The sequence below is a fragment of the Plectropomus leopardus genome, chromosome 9, assembly GCF_008729295.1.
Source record: "Plectropomus leopardus isolate mb chromosome 9, YSFRI_Pleo_2.0, whole genome shotgun sequence".
Taxonomy (NCBI): Eukaryota; Metazoa; Chordata; class Actinopteri; order Perciformes; family Serranidae; genus Plectropomus; species Plectropomus leopardus.
In genome coordinates this window covers 10,065,400-10,088,587 of record NC_056471.1, presented here as the reverse complement: position 1 = coordinate 10,088,587, position 23,188 = coordinate 10,065,400, and the positions used below count along the sequence as shown (strand labels likewise).

Genomic DNA, 23,188 nt, shown 5'->3' with positions numbered 1-23,188 from the left:
GATTGTCTTGATTAGGAATCAAATGACAACAAAAAACTGAATGGGACTAGCATAAACTGGGCATATCTGTAAAGGGGAGGCCCATGGGAACTCATAGAACCCATTTTCATTCAAATATCTTGAGATCAGAGGTCAAAGGACCCCTATGAAATGGCCATGCCATTTTTACATCACTAAAATTTAGCCTGAATTTGGAGCATTATTTAGCTTTAAAACTCCCTGTACAGCCTCTTTAAGACATGAGTTTCGGCTGGGTATTAACTCAATTTTTTTAAAATAATGAAATAACTTATCATGTAGGACCTTAATTGCTCTGCGATTAATGCATTAACGCTGACAGACCTCATAAAAATCATTAAAGGTTTTGGAAAAGTTATGTGAAGTTTGGAAGACCTTCCACGTAATGTAACATAACAGCAAATGTATTTTCTGTAGCTGTTGACGTAACATATCTCAAATATGCATTGATGTGTGATTTGTTTACCATCACATGCGTTTCTTCATTTTCTCCCATCATGTATCCCAGCTAGCTGAAATTACGTTTGAATAGAATTTTATTTGTTTACAAAACAGCAGACAAGTTTGGCAAGAAAAAAATGCATTTGGTTCCTAAAAAAATAATCGAAAAATGTTGAAACTGTTTTTAATGCTGTTTTTCATTGAAAGGTAAATGCAAATTATACAATATTCATATTTATATTTTTCCTTCCTATTTTTAAAAAAATTTGAAATTTTCTTATCATAAATAAAAACATTTAAATCAAAAATTCAAAATTATTTAATTTTGTTTAAACGTTGTTATCAGTATTCATAGCACCAATATCCAGGGGAAGAATGTACATGTTGTTTATTTGTTATGTTTGCCAATAGTGTTAAACAAACTGCTATGCGTGCCTGTGAGATAGCATGTGAGAGAATATTACCGCTTTGATGCTCTGAGAAGGTTTGACATTTATGCGATTAAATGTGTGCTGTGAAAAAATACCATAACTTTTAGATTCAATGGCACAAATATCAAATAGACTTGAGAATGGTTCACAGAGTCAGCCAAGACCTTAACAAATCCCAGAGCCGAGGCAGAGCGAGCCAAGATTCCCTGTAGATTTAGCAGAGCTGTGAAGCGCTGTCCATGGTGCTGATTCTTGTCTCCATACATTTACACATACCGACATCAGATGTTTCAAAGGAAATGGCTCATCAAAGTGATGCTGTATGTTTAAATGTTATTCTATCTCTCTGTATCAGTTCCCTAAGGCACAGCCGCTCACAGTCATACACAAACATGCGCACATATCCATCTACATTGTCATGGTTTGTTTACATGATTGACGGGAGCTAATCTAGATGGCGGGGCTTGCTGATTGCTTCTAATTAATGAGTGGTTGAAGACCAGAGCATTAAATGAATGGGCAAATTGGATGATTGAAAGATGGAGAGATTAATCAAACCAGATGACTGATGGTTGGGAAGATTGGGTTGATAGATTGACTATTGCTCTTTCTCACTCTGTCTCTTCTGTCTTCTTCCAGTTTGGCATCTCTAATCCGGGGTCAGGTGTTGACTACAGATGGAACCCCTCTGGTGGGGGTGAACGTGTCTTTTGTCAACTACCCTCACTACGGATACACGCTGACACGGCAGGACGGAATGTATGTACAACAGCTCCCCAGCACTCTTTGCTGAAACTACCTCACCACATAGGCTGCATTATTAGATTAAATTAAATAAGATTAGATTGGATTAGATTAGATTAGATTAGAAAACTATAATGATCCCATGAGGCTGTTGCAGCCACAGATAATTAGATATTGCAAAGAAAGGGGATTTCGAATAAGAGCATAGGAAATGTATTTACAAGAATGACACAACTGAGAGTCAAAACTCAATCTCCTTAGTGAAAATATGTTAATAAAAATGATAACTGAAATGAAAACATCAGAAAAAAATGTGCATCAAAATAAACACATTATGGTGTATGTAAATGTTTAGAAACAACTGCTGAAAAAAAGACTTTTTTTCTTAATTGTTAAAGAAGGCCTGCTATGTTTTTCCTTATTTCCTGTCTTATATAGAGTGTTATATAATAATGAGGAAAACATATATAAAAGTAATTCCTGTGAGCAACAGCCTCATGCTTTAGATCATTCTGAATACTTTGGCTCCAACATTTTTTTCTACTTTTGAGACAAGTTGACATCAGATGGTGATGAATTATTTCATATGGTCATCTGCTCCACGCACATCACTGCAAGTGTTTACATTGCATACAGTGCTACATGGAACTTGCCAGTTTTGTGAATTTCCCCCCATTCTGGATTATATTCCTGCTGGAACATGTCATATTGTTTATAGAGCTTTTTTTATCAGTGATACTTTATAAAAGAGTGCTGTACTCAATTACAGTCATTTGCTGGCTGCGAGTACACTGCTACATGTAGCTACATGCTAATGTCAGGGAAACATGTAATCTTGGTTGAAGATTGCACAATTTTAAATCATATTCTTGCTGGAACATTTTGCTTTAGAAGCTTTTATTGGTGAGTTTTCATTACAGAAAGTGGTTGCAGTAACAGTACAGAGATGCCAAAGAACAAGACCTGGAAACACTGACCAATCAGAGCAGACTGGGCTTCTTCAGGATGGGTGCTAGATAAAGGCAATAAAAAGGAGCTTTTCAGACACAGGGTGGATACAGGTGTTCCAGCACAAACAGCATGAGGATCACTGAGTTTCTTTTTTTTATTAAAGCATGTAAATGTTCTAGAGAAAAAGACAAGTATGAAATGAAGTATGAAATTGATCATAATAGATCCCCTTTAAGTTTTCTGGGTCAGGTTGTATACTTTAAACAATAGAGGTTTCACTCCAAATAAACAATATCTTGAGCCAAATGACAGGGCTATCAAAGAAACTTCTGAAACAACACTGAAGTTCAATTTTTAAGTATCACAGCTCTCTGCTCTAATAGCCACCTTTCCAACTTTTTTAGTTAAATCACCTGACATGTCTTTCAATTTCTCCTGCAGGGATTCCAGTTTTGTGGCAAGTTTTAGGCTGCTTTAATTTGACTTTTCTGTCCAATTTTTCTCCCCTACAAGTTCTATTGAATTTAAGTCCGGCTGACATCCGTAACATGCTATTTCAAAAAATTTGATTCACTGCTTCTTTAGACTGACCTCAACTCATTAAAAGTGCAGTTTTTGTGTTTCCTGTCTCAGGTTCTTTAAACACCCGTCTCCTCCTCTTACCATTGCTTTTCTTTACAGCGTTTTCTTCCAGTTAGGCCGAGCTGACGCTGGAACACCTGAACTTGTAGTAACATTTAATTAACCTTGTATTTCAGGGGCAGTCACTAGCCAGTTTCACGGACTTGTGACTTGAATGAACATGTTCTGATGTCCCTGTCTGACCTTGTTTAGTTTTGATAAGTGCTGTTTTCTTCCAGTTGTTAGAAGCTCTTGGCTGCAGCAGTTACAGACACTTATGAAGCTCTGGTCATTTGCCACAGCAAATTTGTGTATAAAACCTTTGTCTATATTAATCATAAGCCCACAGCTTTCAATTATAATTTGAAGAGAGCCTGGAGAGAGGTTAAAGAACGTTGAATAAAGAGACCAATGTGCTAACGTGTGTGTATGAATAATTTCGAAACATTTATTCCAGGTGTTTTATATTTATAAATTAAACCAGTGGAGTAAATATTATATTCCACAAACGGTGACAGTGAATGAGTCCAGATAATGGTCCTCCATAGCACGTCCCCATCTGTACCTTATTCCCATCCTCTTCTTGCAAACCTCTCCAGGTTTGACCTGATAGCTAACGGTGGGGCATCACTGACTCTCCGGTTCGAGCGCGCCCCCTTCCTGAGCCAGGAGCGCACCGTGTGGCTGCCCTGGAGCCAGTTTTATGCTATGGACACTCTGGTGCTTAAGACAGAAGAGAACACGATCCCGGGCTGTGACCTGAGCGGCTTCGTCAGGCCTGACCCTCTTGTGATTGCATCCCCTCTCTCCTCCTTCTTCAGCTCCAAGCCAGGGGAGAAACCCATCATACCGGAGACACAGGTGCAGTACCACTGACCTCTGGCAGCCGGCTAATCTCCCTTCTGGTTCCCTCGCTCTCTTGCCACTCTCCTGTTCGCCTCCTGTCTCTTGTAGCTCTCTTTCTCTTTCGCTTCCATAGCTTTTCCCCCCATTTGTTCCCTCTTTCTCTTTATTTCTTCCATTGTTTTTTTCCCTTTTTTTGTCCTTCAGCCGTCAGTGGAAGCGTGACCCCCATTACTGCCTCTCTCTCTAATCCCTCCTAATCCCTCTCTCCTGTCATCTTCTCTCTTTGTCTTCCAGGTGCTGCATGAGCAGATCGAGGTGCCTGGCTCAAGTCTGAAGCTGTGCTACCTAAGCTCCAGGACGCAGGGCTACCGCTCCTTACTCAAGGTCACCATGACCCCGGCTGTGGTGTCCATGGGCCTCCTGAAAGTCCACCTGATGGTAGCAGTGGAGGGCCACCTCTTCCAGAAGTGGTTTCACGCCTCACCCAATCTGGCCTACACCTACATCTGGGATAAGACCGATGCATATGGGCAGAGGGTCTACGGGCTTTCTGAAGCAGTTGGTGAGTGGAAGAGAAGCTGTGTAAAGGGGGCTTTTTTCCCCAATAGAGTAGAAACTTTACCAGTGAGGCAGCATTGGTTATGACAGAGGGAGAGAGTGCTAATTAGGCAGCCTGAAGGGGAGATAATATACCAGAAACCCGGCCTCCATCCACTGCGCAGTGTAGCCACAGTTAAGTGCTTTTTTTTTTCATACATCTATTTTTCATTGAAGCCGCGTGCAGTTCAGTCAGCCAGCCGTAACTGTGGTGAAGGGTTATTAGCCATCAGGGTGAGTTAGCAGTTAGCTACTGGAGCAGCAAGCAGGAGTCCAGGGGAGCCTCAGTGCTATTACATTCTGCTGTCACAGTCGCTCACAGATGCTGTCAGCCAAGCACTGCTGTCAGGCCACAGATGCAGTGGACATCTGGGGCTTCAGCGTGGACTCAAATCATGAGGGGCATACTGTTTGGGAAATTACATTCACTCAAAGATCCAATGGTTCCCCAGAGTGACTGTAATTTGACATCTCTCAAACATTATAAAGCATATACATGGTTTACAATTAGGTTATGTTTTGCTCAGTGTGGATACAGGCGTAGGTATACCACATTATTGTTTGCCGTTAGCTGAAAAGGTGCTGGCAACAGCACTCTCACTGTGACTCAAGTGGGAGTTGATGTGTTAACACACTTTTCCTTTCAACAAGTTGGAACAAAACAACACACACATGCACGCATGCATGCCAGTGTTGCCAGATTGGAAATAGTAAACTGGTGGGTACCACAAGCTTAAAATGTTTGGATTTTAAAGAAAAATAATGTATGCGTGTCATAACCAAGAGAACAAATTGTCGTAAATGTATAATTTTACAAAACACATATTTAAAAAAATAAAAGGTCACATGTACAAATCTACCCACACCGTTTTTACGGGAAGGACTGCCCACCGTACTGATGGGCCAACATTTTTAAGCCTCGTTAGTCCGAAAATTGTCGCACTAGACCAAAAACCCATTTCTCCAACAGCCCATTATCCCAAAAACAACCGGCTATTGCTCAGAAATCCTGCTTCTCCAAAAATAAACACTCCCTGCAGTTTCACAAACCAAATACCAGCATAAAATATTTTCATTGTATGTTACTTTAAACCACAGATATGATACTTTTGTATATTATTTGTAGCCAATATGTTGAAATTTTACATTTCCCGACGACACTGTGGTGAAAGTACACAGGTAGGTTAAGGCACAAAGAACACTTGGTTGTGGTCAGGAAAAGTTCATGTTTTGGGGAAAAAAAACAAGTTTGGTGTCAAAAAGGGTGCTGGAAAAGCAGGGACAGCTTGGTGAAAACCATCCAGTTTTGGAGGCTGAAATGCTGCTGGAAAACTGAAAGTCAATGCAGGGAGTGTGTACTTTCTAAGAAGAAGGATGTCAGAGCAATAGTCATTTGTTTTTGGGACAGCAGGCTTTTGGTCCAATAGGACATTTTTCGGATGAATGGTTTCAAAATTTTGGTCTGTTCGAACAATGGCACGGCACCTTCTTAAAAGGCAAGATGATGCATGGAATAGGGTATAAGTCTATTACAAAATTAAATTACAAGGCCACATGACTGGAAGTCTATTCATAATCTGCATGAAAATAGTTCAGCCCATAAACTAAGCCACAGTAATTTTAAAAAATAACTAAGATTACTTAGTGGGGAGGTTCAAGTCCCAGTGCGGGTGAGTCACACTCATCATAGACTACACTAAGCATGATTGGCTGAAAAGAGGTCATACCAGACAAAAACATAAATACAAGCAACCATATTTTACTATCCTGATCATGTCGGGAAATTAAAATGAGACAGCTCTGAGTCTACTAATTACTCACTGTCAATGTCACAAAATGGTAAAATTGTCACATATATTACAGCACTTTTGGCATTTCTGACCACACATTGTAAAAATGGCAAAATGACCATACAAAAAGGATAATTATGGGAAATGTGACAATGCTAATGCACACATACATTAAAATATATACAGGTACATATGCATGAAGAGGAATCTCAAGATATCTCGCTCATCTCATTTTCCTTATTGCACATATAAGCACAAATCAGCTCATGTTAGCACATGTGAATATTTGGGGCAGCAGCAGACATTTTTACCGTAGCAACCGGTGTGGCCTGCAGGTTTAAAGGCCCACCGGGTAATCTGTCCAATTAACAAGGTTTTTAATTGATTTTGCAGCATGTGAGGGTGTTAGTTAGGTGTGAGTGCAGGTTTTGGTACAGGTGCTAACTAGCTTCTATGTGTATCACACGTTTCACAACTTAAATGAAGTCGGAGGGTTATGCTCTGAGGAAGTTTTGCATAGCTCCGTTGCTAGTTTTGTCTTATTTATGTACTTTTTTCTGTCTTTTTTTTCATCACTTCTATTTGTGTCATCGCCTCTTTTTGTCTCTTATTCTATCGCCTCTACCCTCTTCTATATGTAGTATCGGTGGGCTACGAGTATGAGTCCTGTGCCAGCCTCATTCTCTGGGAGAAGAGGACAGCCGTTCTGCAAGGCTACGAACTGGATCCCACCAATCTGGGCGGCTGGTCACTCAACAAGCACCATATACTAAACACAAGAAGCGGTGCGTACACACACATGCCCATATGTTTCCTCACAAATGAGCACATACTTTTCCACTTTCCCCCTTTTTTCCTTCTTGTTTAAATTTATCTACTCCCCCATGTATAGCAGGTTTAAAGTATCTGTATATCTCACGAAACGTGCTATTGTCTTGGGGAGGGGGTAGACTACACTGTGCTTCCTGTGGAATTGCCAGGCACCTCTTTTTACCTGTTTCACAGGAAGAGCTTGTGCTGTCTCACTTAGTTTGACTCCCTCATCCACCAACACCAGCCCTACTGAGTAAACAAGTGCCCCGACCAATCAGGAGCAGCTACTAGAAAGGGAGGGGGCAGAGATGCATTTTCCACAAACTGATTTGAGATGTATGTGGTGGTGGGTGAGGGGGAGTTATTGTTGTTGCATCATCGACTGTATCATTATGTACACTTTGTGCAGTAGTGCAAAAAAAAAATAAATAGATGGGCTGATGCAGAGACGTACAATCAATGTACTAATGGACTGGATGCAACACCAGCGAATGAATCCACGTCCACACTTCCTCGCCCTCACCTGAAATGAGCTAGCTGTACAGTAATGTTTTCGAGAAAATGATGCAAGACGACACTGTTTTACATTGGTGGTCAAAAAGACTTGTGCCAAAATAATAAAAGGTCACTATTATTGACTGCTTGTGAGCTACACTGAAGAACGCAACACACAAGTCAATACATGCCAGTAAAACAGCTTTGATTGCATCCTTGTACATTTTACTTAATGACTAAATAGACGGCGTTGAAAATTTTGGAGCACAAAAGCTTGATTGGGTTCAGTCAAAAATCTGAGAGGACAAGTATGTATTTGAATGGTCTTTGATGCTTTTAGGTTGTGGAGAGTCTTTTTCACAAATCAATGTTATTTTGTATGAAGGGTTTGTTTTGTAAGTGGAGAACAAAACACCATACAATGGTTCAACCACACTGTCAATAAAAAGGGCAGAAAGAGACAAAGATCCCACTGAGCTATAGTTAAAAAAGAATAGAAGAAATCACCAGGCATTGATAAAAAAAAATCTGGAAGCTTAGCATTAAAATGTGTGCATAATTAAATAGGAACTGTTTCCTGTTTCAGTGTCAAGTGCACAATAATGCCTCTAACAAGGTGGAATTAACACGCAATGTGTTGCTTTAGCAAAGCTATTCTTAAAACTTAACAACAGAAATAGAAAGCTACATGAGGGTTAGCACTGTTTGAGTTTAATCAGAGAATATCAGCTGAACGTACTGTAGACTGAAAAATCAAAGTTTAAACCTTTTCAATCTACCTACTGAGTAGTCTGCAGAGGACCCATAGAAAAACTGTTATGTAATACCGTGGGAACATCAGCTGAATGGAAGTTTTGAAATTATTCTTCTTTGGGGGACAAAACTGTTTTAAATGTAAATGAAACATCTGGTGTCTGAATTATACTGTTTTGTCTTTGATAAAATAGCCATTATTGAAGAAAAGAAGAAAAGTATTAATAAGCGGGTGATTCCAAACTTTAAACATTGTTTATAGCATGCTAGCATTTGCTCATTAGCACTTAAGAACACAGACGTAGGCAATGTCATTAGGTTAGTATTGGATGAATATAGGTTTTCACCTGATGGTAGAAATAGACAAATAGGGATTAGAAAGTTATTGCCTAGTCATCGTGAGGGGGACATGAAGGTCCACACCAAATTTCACAAGAATCTATCCATTATTTGTTGAAATTTTTTACTCACTTACACAAATGTTAACCTCATGGAGGTGCAAATGAAAATTCAGGGAATAAGCTGCTTCCGTCTTTATCGAAGTGGTTGATCGACTGACAGACAGTCATCGCCATCTCTATGGACGCACAGCTAGGGTGGCTTAAACATAGCTGTGTATGCTCTCAGCTTCGAGTGTCACCAGAGATCGTCTAACTGAAATAATGATCCAGAATCACTCAGGTTTCTCTCCACCCTCTCTCCTGTGCAGGCATCCTACACAAGGGAAGTGGTGAGAACATCTTTGTGACCGAGCAGCCCCCAGTAATCACCAGCGTCATGGGAAACGGACGGAGGCGCAGTATCTCCTGCCCCAGCTGTAACGGCCTGGCAGACGGCAACAAGCTGCTGGCACCAGTTGCCTTGGCAATGGGCATCGATGGCAGCCTCTATGTCGGGGATCTCAACTTTGTCCGCAGGGTCTACCCATCTATGAACACAACTGGCATTTTGGAATTAAGGTAAAGGAATAATCAATTGGAAGGCAAATTGGGATTAAGGGGTGTTTTGATGTTGCAGGAAACATACTGATATGTACAAGAAGGGCTAGTTAGGTTGGAGTAGGATGGCAGGAGAAGAAGAGGGGGAAAGACTACATGTTTTTAGGTACATTAAATGTGTAGGATTGCATCCTCCCCTGAAACACTGAAGGTGAGACACTGGGGATAGCAGTGAGGTAGAATTATACACTGTACTCGATACCAATTCTCCAGGGTGTTTTTATTCATGTTTGAATTTTGCTGTTCACACCACAGCCAGCTTTGTGTTGCTCTCTGTAGGTTGCTTTCCACAGACTGTGTGAATTAACATTTGTTTTGTTGTGCTTTTGTCTCGCCTTCTCCCTTGAAGGAACAAAGATTTCAGACACAGGTAAGATCCTTGCAACGATAAATTGCATTTTTTTTTTCTGCACATTCCAGCAAAAGCACTTGAAATATAAAATCAAGCCATTCAATGACATAATTATCATGTCTCTTTTCCTGTCACCTCAGTAACAATCCAACCCATAAGTACTTCCTGGCAGTGGATCCAGTAACTGGGGCTTTGTTCATCTCAGACACCAACTCCCGTCGAATTTACCGCGTTCGCTCATTAACTGGAGGCCGCCTGCTGTCTGACAACGCAGAGGTGGTGGCTGGGACAGGGGAGCAGTGCCTGCCCTTTGATGAGCGCTGTGGTGATGGCGGCAAAGCCACTGAAGCTACACTTATGAGCCCCAAAGGTGAGCCACTGGCAAAAAGTGTGGAGGATTAATTGCTAATTATGTTGATGATTGAATAATCATTTTAGTCAATTATGAAGCAAAAATGTTGGCTTTCACTGATTCCTGCTCGTAAAATGTGAGGGTTTGCTGTTGTTTTATGCCTGTGCATAAAACAACAGCAAACAGCAGGTTGTTGCTGTCAATCTGACAGCAACAACCTGTCAGTTTCATTCTCATGAACGTGATATCTCAAGAATGCATTTAAGGAATTTCCTTAACTTTGCCACAAATGTCTAATTTGACCCAAGGATGAACTGATTAGGTTTTGGTGGTCAAAGGTCAAAGTCACTGCGATCTCATGTTTGTCTCATTCCTGTGAAAGCAATATCTCAAAAACACCTCCAGGGAATTTGCTCAAATTTGAAACAACCACCCACTTGGGCTCCATAAAGGACTACTTGGAATTTTGTGTTCAGAGGTCAAGGTCACTATGACCTTGCATGCAACTCATTCTCGTGAAGGTGATATCTCAAGAAGACCTTGTGGTCATTTTCTCAAATTTGACAGAAATGTCCATTTGGACTCAAGAATGAACTGATTAGGTTTTGGTGGTCAAAGGTCAAAGTCACTGTGACCTCATTTTAGCCCCATTCTAATGAAAACAACATCTCAAGAACACCTTGGGGGAATTCCTGCAAACTTGGCACATTTGTCCACTTGGACTCAATTATGGAGTGATTAGAAATTGATGATCAAAGATCACTGCGACTTCACAAAACACACTTTTTTGACATAACTCAAGAATTTATATGCTAATTACAACCAAATTTTACACAAATGTCTTTTAGGATAAAATAATACAGAATAGGTGATGTTAATCTTGGTTGTCCATTTTAAAACTGTGTATGGATCTTCTGTGCTGCCAGACTGAAGATGTGTGTCAAGCATTCATGTTTTAGAATTTGTAGTTTCTTTGCAATAACATCCATATTTGAAGCATAGTCTATTGTCATGGCTACGAATAAGTCTGGACAGACACAGATGTAAACTGCAACTTGACCGTTTGGGGAAGACAAACAACTGCGAGGCAGCATTTCTAGTCATGTATCCATCATTATAAATTGAATATCTTCTCACTTTGAACTGCTGTTTGGACTTAACGAGACAGTTAACGATATCACCTCGGCTCCGGCTGTGGAAAATTGTGACAGGCATTTTTCACTGTTTTCTGACATTTTATTGACTTCACTCATAATGAAGCTAATCGTTAGTTGCAGCCGTAGGGAGGTGCGGTAAGGCCAGTACAGCCAATAACCTATATACTTAGTCATTATCACAGAACCATGATTACAGTATTATAATTTTTTGCCTCTCAGTGAATTCTTTAGATTGTCACGCTCAAATGATGAATGAAAGTGGCTATTTAAAAAATGCCTTAATGGTTTTCAAGACACGTAGATTGATGTGCCTTAAATTTCCCTTGATCAGAATATAATTTGTTTCCTGTGACTCAACTAAAGCAGGACAGACACAGAAAGAGGTTATAAACCAGGTTAATGTTAAACTTATTAATGGAATTATTTTTGTGGATCATTGGATCTTAGAACATTGTGACACCAAACTGTCAAGGATGTCATGCTGTCACAATTCCTGCCTGTGACACGAGTGTGTGCACATGTGGGACTGCAGATGTTAGTTTATGTACAGTTTGTGTGTGTGAGTGTGTATGTGTGTGTCTGTGAGGGAAGATGGGAGAGATAGCAGAAGACAATGAGCCACTGATTCCCTCTTACCTGTCACAGGCAAAGTCAGCCAGCACACATCAGCTTGCCCTCTCTCTGCCTGTTCCTTCTCCATCTTTCTCTCCCTTTCTCTTCCCCTCTCTCATTTACTGTGTGCCCTTCCCTGTATCCTCCATCTGCTGTTGTGCGTCTAGAAGTTATTTTGGGGCATAGTTGCCTCGAACAAACACACCTGTCGGAATGCCTACTGCCTGTTAGAGCGACGAGGCTGACACAGCACCACTGGTAAACGCTAAAATAGAGAAAGGCAGGAACAAATGAAAAGTAGAAAGGTGGGGGCGACAAAAAAAAAAGAAGCAGCAAGGGGAAACCGAGAAAGGAAGTAGAGTGCAACAGATCACTTGCCTTTCTAAAGAATCTGCTTGCACTCTACAGTCGCCCTCTGGGAGGAGCATGAGCTCAGCTCTGCATCCCGATGACTCATCCCAAAACTAACACTTCTCTAACAGTTCGATGCCCCTTCCATCACTTTGTTCCCTCTCATTCGATGAAGCATTGAGCAATTCGGCTGTCAGGGCTGCTATCTGTTTTCAGCTGGTGGAAGGAGTGAAGTTTAATTGACTAAAAATGTCTATGGGTTGCCTGCGGCATTTGAGTTATGAGTCGTCACTCACAGTGTTCATCTCTGCTTTGACAGGTATCGCAGTGGATAAAAATGGGCTGATGTACTTTGTGGACGCCACCATGATCCGTAAGGTGGACCAGAATGGCATCATCTCTACTCTGCTGGGGGCTAACGATCTGACTGCCGTGCGGCCGCTGAGCTGTGACTCCAGCATGGACGTCAGCCAGGTACGGCGCTTAAGGAGGAAGTGCGGGAGAGACAAGAGATGGTGGTGTGATAGACGATGATCTAACAGCCCCGTGAGTGCTGAGCTATGACGATTGTGTGGACACGTGCCAGCCAGGAGGTCAGGGAGGGACTGATTTAGGGTGGGATTAAGGAGTCCATGGTGAAATGAATGGATCAAAAGAGAGTAAGGACTGCAGTCACTTTAAAAAAAAAATGAAGAAGAGACTTGTCTGAGCCTTGGCGTGCTTTCAAAATGCCTCCCTCGGCATAGATATTTTCTTATCTTTAACTTTTGTTTCTGCCTACTAGGTGCGCCTCGAATGGCCCACGGACTTAGCAGTGAACCCCATGGACAACTCTCTCTATGTCCTGGAAAACAATGTCATTCTACGCATCACTGAGAACCACCAGGTCTGTACCACACGGCTGGATCACAATTGCAAACCCTTAGGGTGGTTTTGACAAGATTTAGTCCCAATTAAGCTTTCTCTGGCCAATTTAGAAGTAAAAGTTCATATTCAAACATAGTTTTCTAAGTTTCGCACTGGTGGTATTACTAATTAATTAGCTCTTGGAATATTTTACTTTCTGGAATCTTACTTCATTATGGAAAGTTTTATCTGCACTGTTTCAAGAGAACAGCACTGTTAACATCTCTATAAGTCTGTGGAATTATTACCATTTACAGATCACAGATTGTAACTTTCTCTGCTGCTCTCTACAGGTGAGCATCATAGCGGGACGGCCCATGCATTGTCAAGTGCCAGGTATCGACTATAGCCTCAGTAAGCTGGCTATACATGCGGCCCTGGAGAGCGCCACAGCCATTGCCCTATCCCACACTGGCATCCTCTACATCGCAGAGACGGATGAGAAAAAGATCAACAGAGTTCGGCAGGTATGAGATGGAGAAGTGCTGCACACCAGTGGTTTCCAAACTTTCTGTAAGACATACATGTACCTCTGCACCCCAGTCATCTGAATTGTCGAACCCCTTCATCAACACTACGCGTCAGGTTCCAAAGGCGTTCATGAATGGGATATTAACACTATTCATTCGATGTCAACATCATTTTGAAATATTGTTACAGTTTTTCACACAATTAAACTGTCAATTTTTAGCTTGTTATTCAAGTTTGCTTTGAACTACTAGTGGCAGAAGCTAGACGTTTTCATCACTTTTAACTTACTAATTCAACTGCATATTCATTAGGTTTAGTTTGCTCTTTTATCCATTTAGCCATTACTTAAATGGATACTTTGCCAATTTTCAACCAGCTTTGTATCATAACAATATGGGTAGTATGTGTAAACAAACTGTGGTAAACTGGCTTCAGGGTTGTCACTCAAACTACAGATAATACCTCCTCATTTTCTTTGTCCACTGCCTAGATAGAATAAGATCAAAAGAGAGAGTTCAGATGGTAAAACTAGTCTGTGCTGATAGAATATGAAAAAAAATGTTTTTGCTAAACACATTTTAGCACTCAACTGTAATTTGACATGGTTTCTTACCAGCCAGCTGCCATTTTGTTTGTGGACGAGCTGTTCAGAACTGCCTTGCATAACGTCACCAACCAGTGCATGCATTTATTGATCTGGTCCGGTGCAGTGCATTCTGGTAGTTGCACGTTTGCTACCCTTTGAGCAAATGCACAGCCCTTTTCTCTGGTCATGTAGCACCAATTTGTGCATCCTTGCATGTTTATACTGCATAGACTACCCAGTTCTACAAGAGGTCCATCTTTCAAGCAGTGAAGTGTATATTCATTGTTTTTAACTACTTTTCATCTACTTTTTAAGTATTTACAAATTAGCTTTAGCTAAGTGTTTAGTCTTCTCTGCTGCTTTGCTAACTATTTTTTTACACACTTCCAATTACAACACATTGTGTTCAAGTTACAGCTGACTCAATATATGGATTTATAGTACTTCTTTCTTTTTTTTTTTTAATTTTCTTGTCAAATTGTTTAAAGTTTGTCAAATATTTTCATTCCAGTATTGTGCCCTTGGTTACTGCAGAGGTACTTCTCAGGGTGCAAGTGCTCGTGGTTGGGAATCACTGCTGCTGGTTGTTTTAGAATGAATTTGTTAGTCTAAACTTATTTTTGTTGGCCAGCAAAACTGACAGCACAGCTGGTCAGGCTGTGTGGGTGCTTTTGAAGATATTCTGAGATTGTTTCAGATCTCCAGACACTACATTCAGTTCAGGCACTTCAATGTTTTTTTTTTTTTTCTTGGTTTTGTTTTTTTTTTCCCATTCCTCTGTTTTGATAACTGGTGATATATTTTCTTTCATTGAGTGGTGAGGACTTTCTTTTTTCCAAATCTCATCATTACCGGCTCTCTTCTTCCATTTTCTGTCTGTGCATTTTCTTAGGTGAGCACTAATGGAGAAATCTCTCTCCTGGCTGGTGCCGCCTCCGACTGCGACTGCAAGAATGATGTCAACTGCAACTGCTTCTACGGCGATGACGGCTACGCCCCTGACGCCGGCTTGAACTCCCCTACTTCCTTGGCTGTGTCCCCTGATGGGACACTCTTCATTGCTGACCTCAACAACATACGCATCAGAGCCGTGAGAGCCAACCGGCCCGGCCCCGCCGTCTCTAGTGTCGGGTATGGAGGATCTGCGCAATACGAGGTTGCATCACCAAGGGAACAGGAGCTGTATGTCTTCAACGGGGAGGGGCTTCACATCCAGACAATTAGCCTGGTGACTGGGGAGCCACTTTTCAACTTCACCTATGGTCCTGACGGGGAGCTGGCCATGCTGGTGGATAACTGCAACAACACAGTGAAGGTGAGAAGGGACGGCCAGGGCCAGGGAGGAGGAGCTGGCCTGCTCAGACTGGTGCTGCTGCCTGAGAATCAAGTGGTGACTCTGGGATTAGACCCCACGGGAGGACTGCGCAGTGTGTCAGCCATGGGCCAGGAGGTGGCTTTGATGGGCTACAGTGGCAACACAGGCCTCCTGGCTACCAAAGCTGATGAGACTGGATGGACCACATTTTATCAGTGAGTGTTTGTGATAGTGAATGTGTGTTTGCATATTTCCACCCCTTCTATATGTCTGAAATACAAAATGAGTTTCAGAGGTTTTATGTTTATCATGTTATATTGCATTCCCAATGATTCATCTGACACCTCTCATAATGTACTGCTGCCCCCAAGTGTTAGCTTTTATAACTACAGCCACGTTCCTTGAAGATGACTTGTGATCTTTCTCTCCGGCAGTGTGTGTGAGGGAGTGTGTGTATGTACTTGTGCTCGCTACATAATTCGGAACAAAATGTGTTTTTACCCAATAGAATGAGGACAATTTTGGAAAGTGAGGACATTTTTGCTGCTCCTCATTTCTTCAAAGACCTCTTTGAGAGTAAAGACTAGTTTTTGGGGTTTAGGTTACAACTAGGGTTAGGGTTAGGGTTGGGTTTGGCATTTAGGTGTGAAAGTTAAGGTTAGGGTAAGGAGCCAGGGATTACATTATATCAACAATGGTCCTCACAAAGATAGAAGTACAAGAATGGATGTGTATTTGACTGTGCAAAACATATATGTAGTCACTCTTACCACAATCTCTAATCTGCCAGGTATGACAGCGAGGGTCGCCTGACCAACGTCACATACCCCACAGGCATGGTGACAAGCCTCCACCGCGAGATCGAGCGCTCCATCAACATCGACATTGAGAGCTCCAGCCGAGACGACGATGTCACCGTCATCACCAATCTGTCCTCGGTCGAAGCATCTTACACTGTGGTGCAAGGTAGAGACACACTTATACGGCAGAAAATGAGCTGGTCATGAATTTTTAAATACTTGCAGAGGATGTTGCACAAAGGTGGACAAATGCTGGGCTCAAGTCATCAGCACAAGGCAATATAAATCAAAATGCAATATAAATTATTTATTGTTAATACATTATTGAGTAGTATATATAATTAAAGTGATTTTTTTATATGTTATTGATGCTTTGGCAAGACTCTAACACTACTTAATCTTCGTGTTCAAAAACACAGCCGCCCTCTGTGATGGCGGATATGCGCCGGCCTGCCGACTCTAATTGAAAGTCTTGTAATTTTCACTCAGTTATGTGCATGCTCCAGGAGATTATTTCCCTTCCCTACCCACATCCAGCCTTTCTTTCACTCTCTCTCATAGAGTAAAATTACCAATATATAGTTGTTAATCCCAGCTGGGATCATCCTGCTTTTGAATATCATCACAGCAAAATTCATTAACTCATGCAGAGTGAATCCTCCTTATCCCTCAAGCTTTCTCCTCACACACATACACACAGACGCACCGACATACAAATACAGCTCTCAACCATTTCCCCATGATCCCTGAGCTTATTTGGTCTGTTTAGAGAGGAAGGAGAAGAAGGAGAATAATTTTTCTCCCTTCCCTTGACCTGTGGCATGACAGAAGTATGAATGCAGACCGTATGTTTTAGAAGCCTGAAGGCCTCGGAGAGAATAAGTTGTAGATGTATTCAGTGATCCACCTGCGTTGCAGGAGGAAAGGGGGCTGTAAGAGCTGTAAGTCATTTAAGGTTTCCACCGCACTGTGTGGGTTTCAGCACGGCTCTCTGCTGACATACTCACTTAACCATCTCCCTCTCTTTCCGCTCTTTCTCGCTCTCTTCATTAACTCCTGCACAGTGAATTCTCGTTGGCCCTCAAGCTCTCATTTCTCTCTCTCTCTCCCTCTCTCTCCCTCTCCTTCCCTTTCCCTCGCTTCTGTTTTATTACGAGGTCGTTCAGACAGAGAGAGCAGAGAAGATTTATCTAAAGGCTGTTGCTGCCAAGTCAATGGAAAAAGCTTCACTTGTCTGTTTGAGGCATTGTTAAAATGTGCCTGGAGCTTTATTACAAATTGGCCTTATGGATTACTGTCATTTATGGCAGGGCTTCAAAGGGAGACACCATCTGATCCCCTAACCTTTTGTAAATGAAATAAAAAAAAAAGAAAAGCTCCCTCCCTCTGCATCTGCCAGATATGTCTGAGCCGAAAACAATTTTATCTTACTTTCAATCACATCATTGTGATCAGGACGCCTGTTTTCAGACATCTGAGGGAAAATTTTTGCCTCAGCATTAGGCACGGGCTTATCTGTTTCCGTTCTTGTGTTTGAGAGTGAGTCATTAAACTGTAGAGATAGGGAGATTGTAGAGAGAGTCAGTTTAGCATGACTATTCGCATTCAGAATATTTTTAGAGTTTGTATGAAGGTCCTTAAATATTTTATGGACATGATCTGGTTCTTAATGACATGAGCATACCGGCTTTATATTGAACATTTCCTTTTCTTCCTTGTATAAATAATTTTTTACAAGATGGATGTTCTGTCAGATGCTGGTAGGCAAAGGCGAAAGGTCACCTGGTATCTGTGTGTCTCCCCCTACAGACCAGGTGAGGAACAGCTACCAGCTGTGCAACAACGGGACCCTGAGAGTGATGTACGCCAATGGTATGGGTATCAGCTTTCACACAGAGCCCCACATCCTGGCCGGCTCTGTCAGCCCTACGATTGGTCGTAGGAACATCACCCTGCCCACTGACAACGGCCTCAACTCCATTGAATGGCGTCTGCGCAAGGAGCAGACCAAGGGCAAGATCACCGTGTTCGGAAGAAAGCTTAGAGTGAGTGTTCTTAGAATTATTTAGTGAAGGCCTTCTTTAAAAAAAATAATAGCATTTCCTCAAATTAACCTTTCCTTTTTCTTCAGGCTCATGGTCGCAATCTTCTCTCCATCGACTTTGACCGCAACACACGCACAGAGAAGATTTACGATGACCACCGCAAGTTCACGCTGCGCATCATGTACGATGCTCAGGGCCGACCGGCTATGTGGTTGCCAAGCAGCAGCCTGGCAGTAGTAAACGTGTCATATTCTACCACCGGGCAGCTTGTTGGACTGCAGAGGGGGAGCATGAGTGAGAGAACCGAATTTGACCCCCAGGGACGGATCCTGTCTCGCTCTTTCGTGGATGGGAAGGTGTGGAGCTACAGCTACCTCGACAAAGTAAGCACATTTTTCTTTAATATTGTCATCTAGGTATCAAATTTTAGCAAGGGAAGGCAAGAACAAAAAGCAATTTGGATTGTAGAATTGAGTGAAGTAATACATCATTTTCATGGTTATGAAGATTCAAATTTGTCAGCTGAGAGCAAATTACTGCTGGTGCTATTTCACAGGAGGCAAGTCATCCATTGATAATGCTATTATATTAATCCGGATTTCGCCTTCTTCTCTGCTTTCAGTCCATGGTGCTGCTGCTGCAAAGCCAGAGACAGTACGTCTTTGAGTTTGACGCCTCAGGTCGGGTCACAGCTGTCACCATGCCCAGTGTGGCCCGCCACACCATGTTCACACACGTGTCAGTTGGCTACATTCGCAACACCTACAACCCCCCTGAGAGCAATGCCTCCATCATCCACGACTTCAACGAGGATGGCAGACCTCAGGCCACCCATTACCTGGGCACCGGCCGCCGTGTCCTCTACAAGTATGGCAAGCTGGCAAAGCTGTCAGAGATCGTGTATGACAGCACCGCTGTCACTTTCGGCTATGATGAGACAGCTGGTGTGCTAAAGATGGTCAACCTGCAGAGCGGGGGCTTCTCTTGCACCATCCGCTATCGCAAAATGGGCCCACTCATCGACAAGCAGATCTACCGCTTTAGTGAGGAGGGGATGGTCAACGCAAGGTTTGACTACACCTACCATGATAACAGCTTCCGTATTGCCAGCATGAAGCCAGTCATCAGTGAGACTCCACTGCCTGTTGACCTCTACCGATATGACGAGATCTCTGGAAAGGTGCAGAAATTTTGTTCCTGTCTCTTACAAGAGAATTTGACTTTACAAACTTTGTCTGTGTGCACCGTCTTTGGCTGCCAGAGGAATCACCTTTTCTCTAAACTTTCTCCCTACAGGTGGAGCACTTTGGAAAATTTGGGGTCATTTACTATGACATTAATCAGATCATCACCACTGCTGTTATGACGCTGAGCAAGCATTTCGACACCCACGGTCGTATCAAGGAGGTCCAGTACGAGATATTCCGTTCGCTCATGTACTGGATGACGGTGCAGTATGACAGCATGGGACGGGTGGTGAAGAGAGAGCTGAAAATTGGGCCCTACGCCAACACCACTCAGTACCGCTATGATTATGATGGAGACGGACAGCTCAGCGGCGTCAAGGTGAATATTTTGTATGGCAAGAGTTTGTGTAATGTGTTTTTCTGTTGTGGGAGCATAGTTGTTCTTCCAACATGTGAAAACTGACAAAATCACATTCACAAACTCGCTTGTTTTATCCAGGTGAATGACTGGTCCACCTGGCGCTACAGCTACGACCTGAACGGTAACCTTCATCTACTGAATCCCGGGAACAGTGCCCGCATCTTGCCGCTGCGCTATGACCTCAGAGACCGGATCACTCGCCTGGGAGATGTCCAGTACCGCCTGGATGAGGATGGCTACCTCAGCCAGCGTGGTTCTGATGTTTTTGACTATAACTCCAAAGGTCAGCTTCTGAGGGCCTATAATCGAGGCCCCGGCGGCTGGAGCGTCGTGTATCACTATGACGGACTGGGCCGCAGGGTGTCCACGAGAAACAGCCTTGGACAGCACCTTCAGTTCTTCTACGCTGACCTCAACCACCCAACTAGGGTCACACACATCTTCAACCACTCAAGCTCTGACATATCATCTCTCTACTATGACCTGCAGGTATGGGTGTGCATAGATGTGCTGCCTCTACCAATATCCTTTCCTTTCATTGAATAATACTTAAGGGAAAACCTGAATAGTCATAAATATTGTTTTTAAAGCAATACAACATTTTCCAAAAACCCTAATATAGCTGTACTGCATATCTGACTGTCTCGTGATCAGGGCCATTTGTTCGCCATGGAGGTTAGCAGTGGAGAGGAATACTACATAGCGTCTGACAACACTGGCACACCGTTGGCTGTCTTCAGCAGCAATGGACAAATGATCAAACAGGTAAGACACAACTTGTTAACCCCACTTTTTTTGCAATCAATTATTGCTACCTTTCTTAAATAAACTAGAAAAGTGCACTCAGTAGAGAGCAGATCTCCGCTAGGTGGGCAAACAACAGAGCCGCAACACAACAGTTTACGGGTTTCACTTTGTCTGATGGCAAAACAAAGAGGTATAACAATAAACACATTGAAATAGACCAAAAATAAACTGTTTATCTACTTAGCCTACTTACATACTTACTGTATCCAAAATCATATATACAATATAAAAATGTAGTCTGCAGCAGGATTATGGAGAGCTGCGGCTGTCGGAATTGTCCCTTCCAGCTCCCTTACAGTCAAAGTGGTGGCTAAAATAACAAAAACAGGGATTAATTCATCTCAAAATGATTAATATGTAAGTATATAATATGCTTATATACTTTAGTGGATCAAATCAAGTGTTGGGGAGTAACTAGTTACATGTAACTATTTATAGTAATTAAATTACAAAATAAACGTAATTGTAATCAGTCACAGTTATTGAGAAAAATATGTAATTAAATAACAGTTATTAATCAAAATTTTGGTGATTACAAAGAGGTTACACATTAAAAATCTTCTCAGTAAAAAGTGTATATGTTGAATAAATATTCATGCAGTTACTTTGCATCATTTTGCCATGTAGGAAAGCTTTTATTTTGGCATAATTTGGACAAAGTTTTCCGGCAATTGTAAATCACAGCAACCACGAGAGGTCCTTGAGCATACAGTTTTAAATGTGCACTCAAAATATTGGGCTAATTGGTCCAGTAATATTCAAGATAAGCTGTGAACAGACGGATACACACACTTACGCACACACACACACACAACCAAACGCATGGTCCCCTCCAGGCTTACGCCTGGTGGAGATAATTAGGGAGAAAAAACAACAAGAAATCTGCATAAGGAAAAGGCTTCTGACACCATCAAAAGCAAACTAACTCTGCCTGTGTCCCCCAGGTGCAGTACACAGCCTACGGAGAAGTGTATCTGGACTCTAACCCAGAGTTCCAGCTGGTGGTGGGTTTCCACGGTGGTCTCTATGACCCCTTGACTAAGCTGGTCCACTTCACCCAGCGGGACTACGACGTCTTGGCCGGGCGCTGGACCTCGCCCGACTACAGCATCTGGCCCAAGATTGGGAAAGATCCCTCGCCGTTTAATTTGTACATGTTCAAGAACAACAACCCCCTCAGTGACATGCTGGATGTCAAAAATTATGTCACAGGTAAAGGATTAATAAGTATTAATGTGGTGCACATGTTGAGTTCTGTTGTGTGAAAATTTCTACATAATTAAGCTTTTTTAATTTCATTTGTTTTTTATTCAAAGCTTCTTCTTTCCCCTTGACATTTAAACATTTCGCTACACCAAACTGAATGTTTCACACAACAATTTACAAAATAAACATACGTTTTTCTCATGAATGCGATGTTGATGCAGCAAAACAGTCAAATAATGGGCGCACAGCAGAAAAGGTAACATGAGTTCAATACCCACAACAAGCTCAACTTAGCCTGTTGTGTCCTGACAGTGTCGTAGATGTCTCCAGTCTGCGGAAGAAACAGATTATTATGGAAAACATTGTTTATGCAGGTAACAATGTACTGCAGATGGCAGAGTGGCTGATAGCTTTGCATTACACCTGATGAGTCACACAAACACACTTTCAGGTTTTTATGCAAAAAAAAAAAAAAAAGATGAATTTGCTACCGTGTTTAACTTTGTCATTCGGCTAATTAATTTCCCTTATGTCTGCTGTAGATGTGAAGAGCTGGCTGGTGATGTTTGGCTTCCAGCTCAGTAACATAATCCCAGGGTTCCCTCGACACACACTCTACTTTGTGGAGCCGCCGTACGAGCTGCAGGCCACCCAGCACTGTGAGAATGGACAGGTATGGACCGCCGTGCTGAAAATATCACAATATTCACAGCAGAAACAAAGCCAAAATTAACCCCATCATAATGATTCAGCTTGTCATGTTACACTTTATTACATAGATTATTACAGATACCAGTCATCCTCCACAGCGCTATTTACACGTAAAAGAAAATCATATATAGCAATATTTTTAACCTAATACTTTGATATTGATTTTGCAACAACAACATAGGGTTGACTGTTGCTTCTTTTACAAAATAGTTACACAATAAGATTTTTGATAAATAATCATTAGTTATGAGGATGTAATGACTGAGTAAAGTCCAGAAAATTACACCACTTTATAATGCAGCTTTTAAAAGAACACGGTGTAAGATTTAAGTGGATTTAGTGGCATCTAGTGGTAAGAATTGTAGAATGCAATCAGCTGAAACTTCTACCAGTTAGAATTCTTTCAGTGTT

At 41.9% G+C, this 23,188-nt stretch overlaps 1 protein-coding gene across 1 annotated transcript in view; it reads left to right on the top strand.

Annotated features, from left to right (window-relative positions):
* tenm2a (teneurin transmembrane protein 2a) overlaps nt 1–22,799 on the top strand; it is a 185,447-nt gene extending 162,648 nt beyond the window's left edge. Inside the window, 20 exon segments of the mRNA XM_042493870.1 lie at nt 1,530–1,649; nt 3,806–4,067; nt 4,347–4,614; nt 7,081–7,224; nt 9,210–9,459; nt 9,848–9,868; nt 9,991–10,220; nt 12,642–12,796; nt 13,107–13,208; nt 13,522–13,695; nt 15,178–15,815; nt 16,391–16,566; nt 18,210–18,445; nt 18,532–18,828; nt 19,068–19,625; nt 19,742–20,011; nt 20,132–20,542; nt 20,708–20,818; nt 21,805–22,072; nt 22,609–22,799. Of these exon segments, the coding sequence (XP_042349804.1) occupies nt 1,530–1,649; nt 3,806–4,067; nt 4,347–4,614; nt 7,081–7,224; nt 9,210–9,459; nt 9,848–9,868; nt 9,991–10,220; nt 12,642–12,796; nt 13,107–13,208; nt 13,522–13,695; nt 15,178–15,815; nt 16,391–16,566; nt 18,210–18,445; nt 18,532–18,828; nt 19,068–19,625; nt 19,742–20,011; nt 20,132–20,542; nt 20,708–20,818; nt 21,805–22,072; nt 22,609–22,799 (4,882 nt within the window).
* The last annotated feature ends 389 nt before the right edge of the window (nt 22,800–23,188 follow it).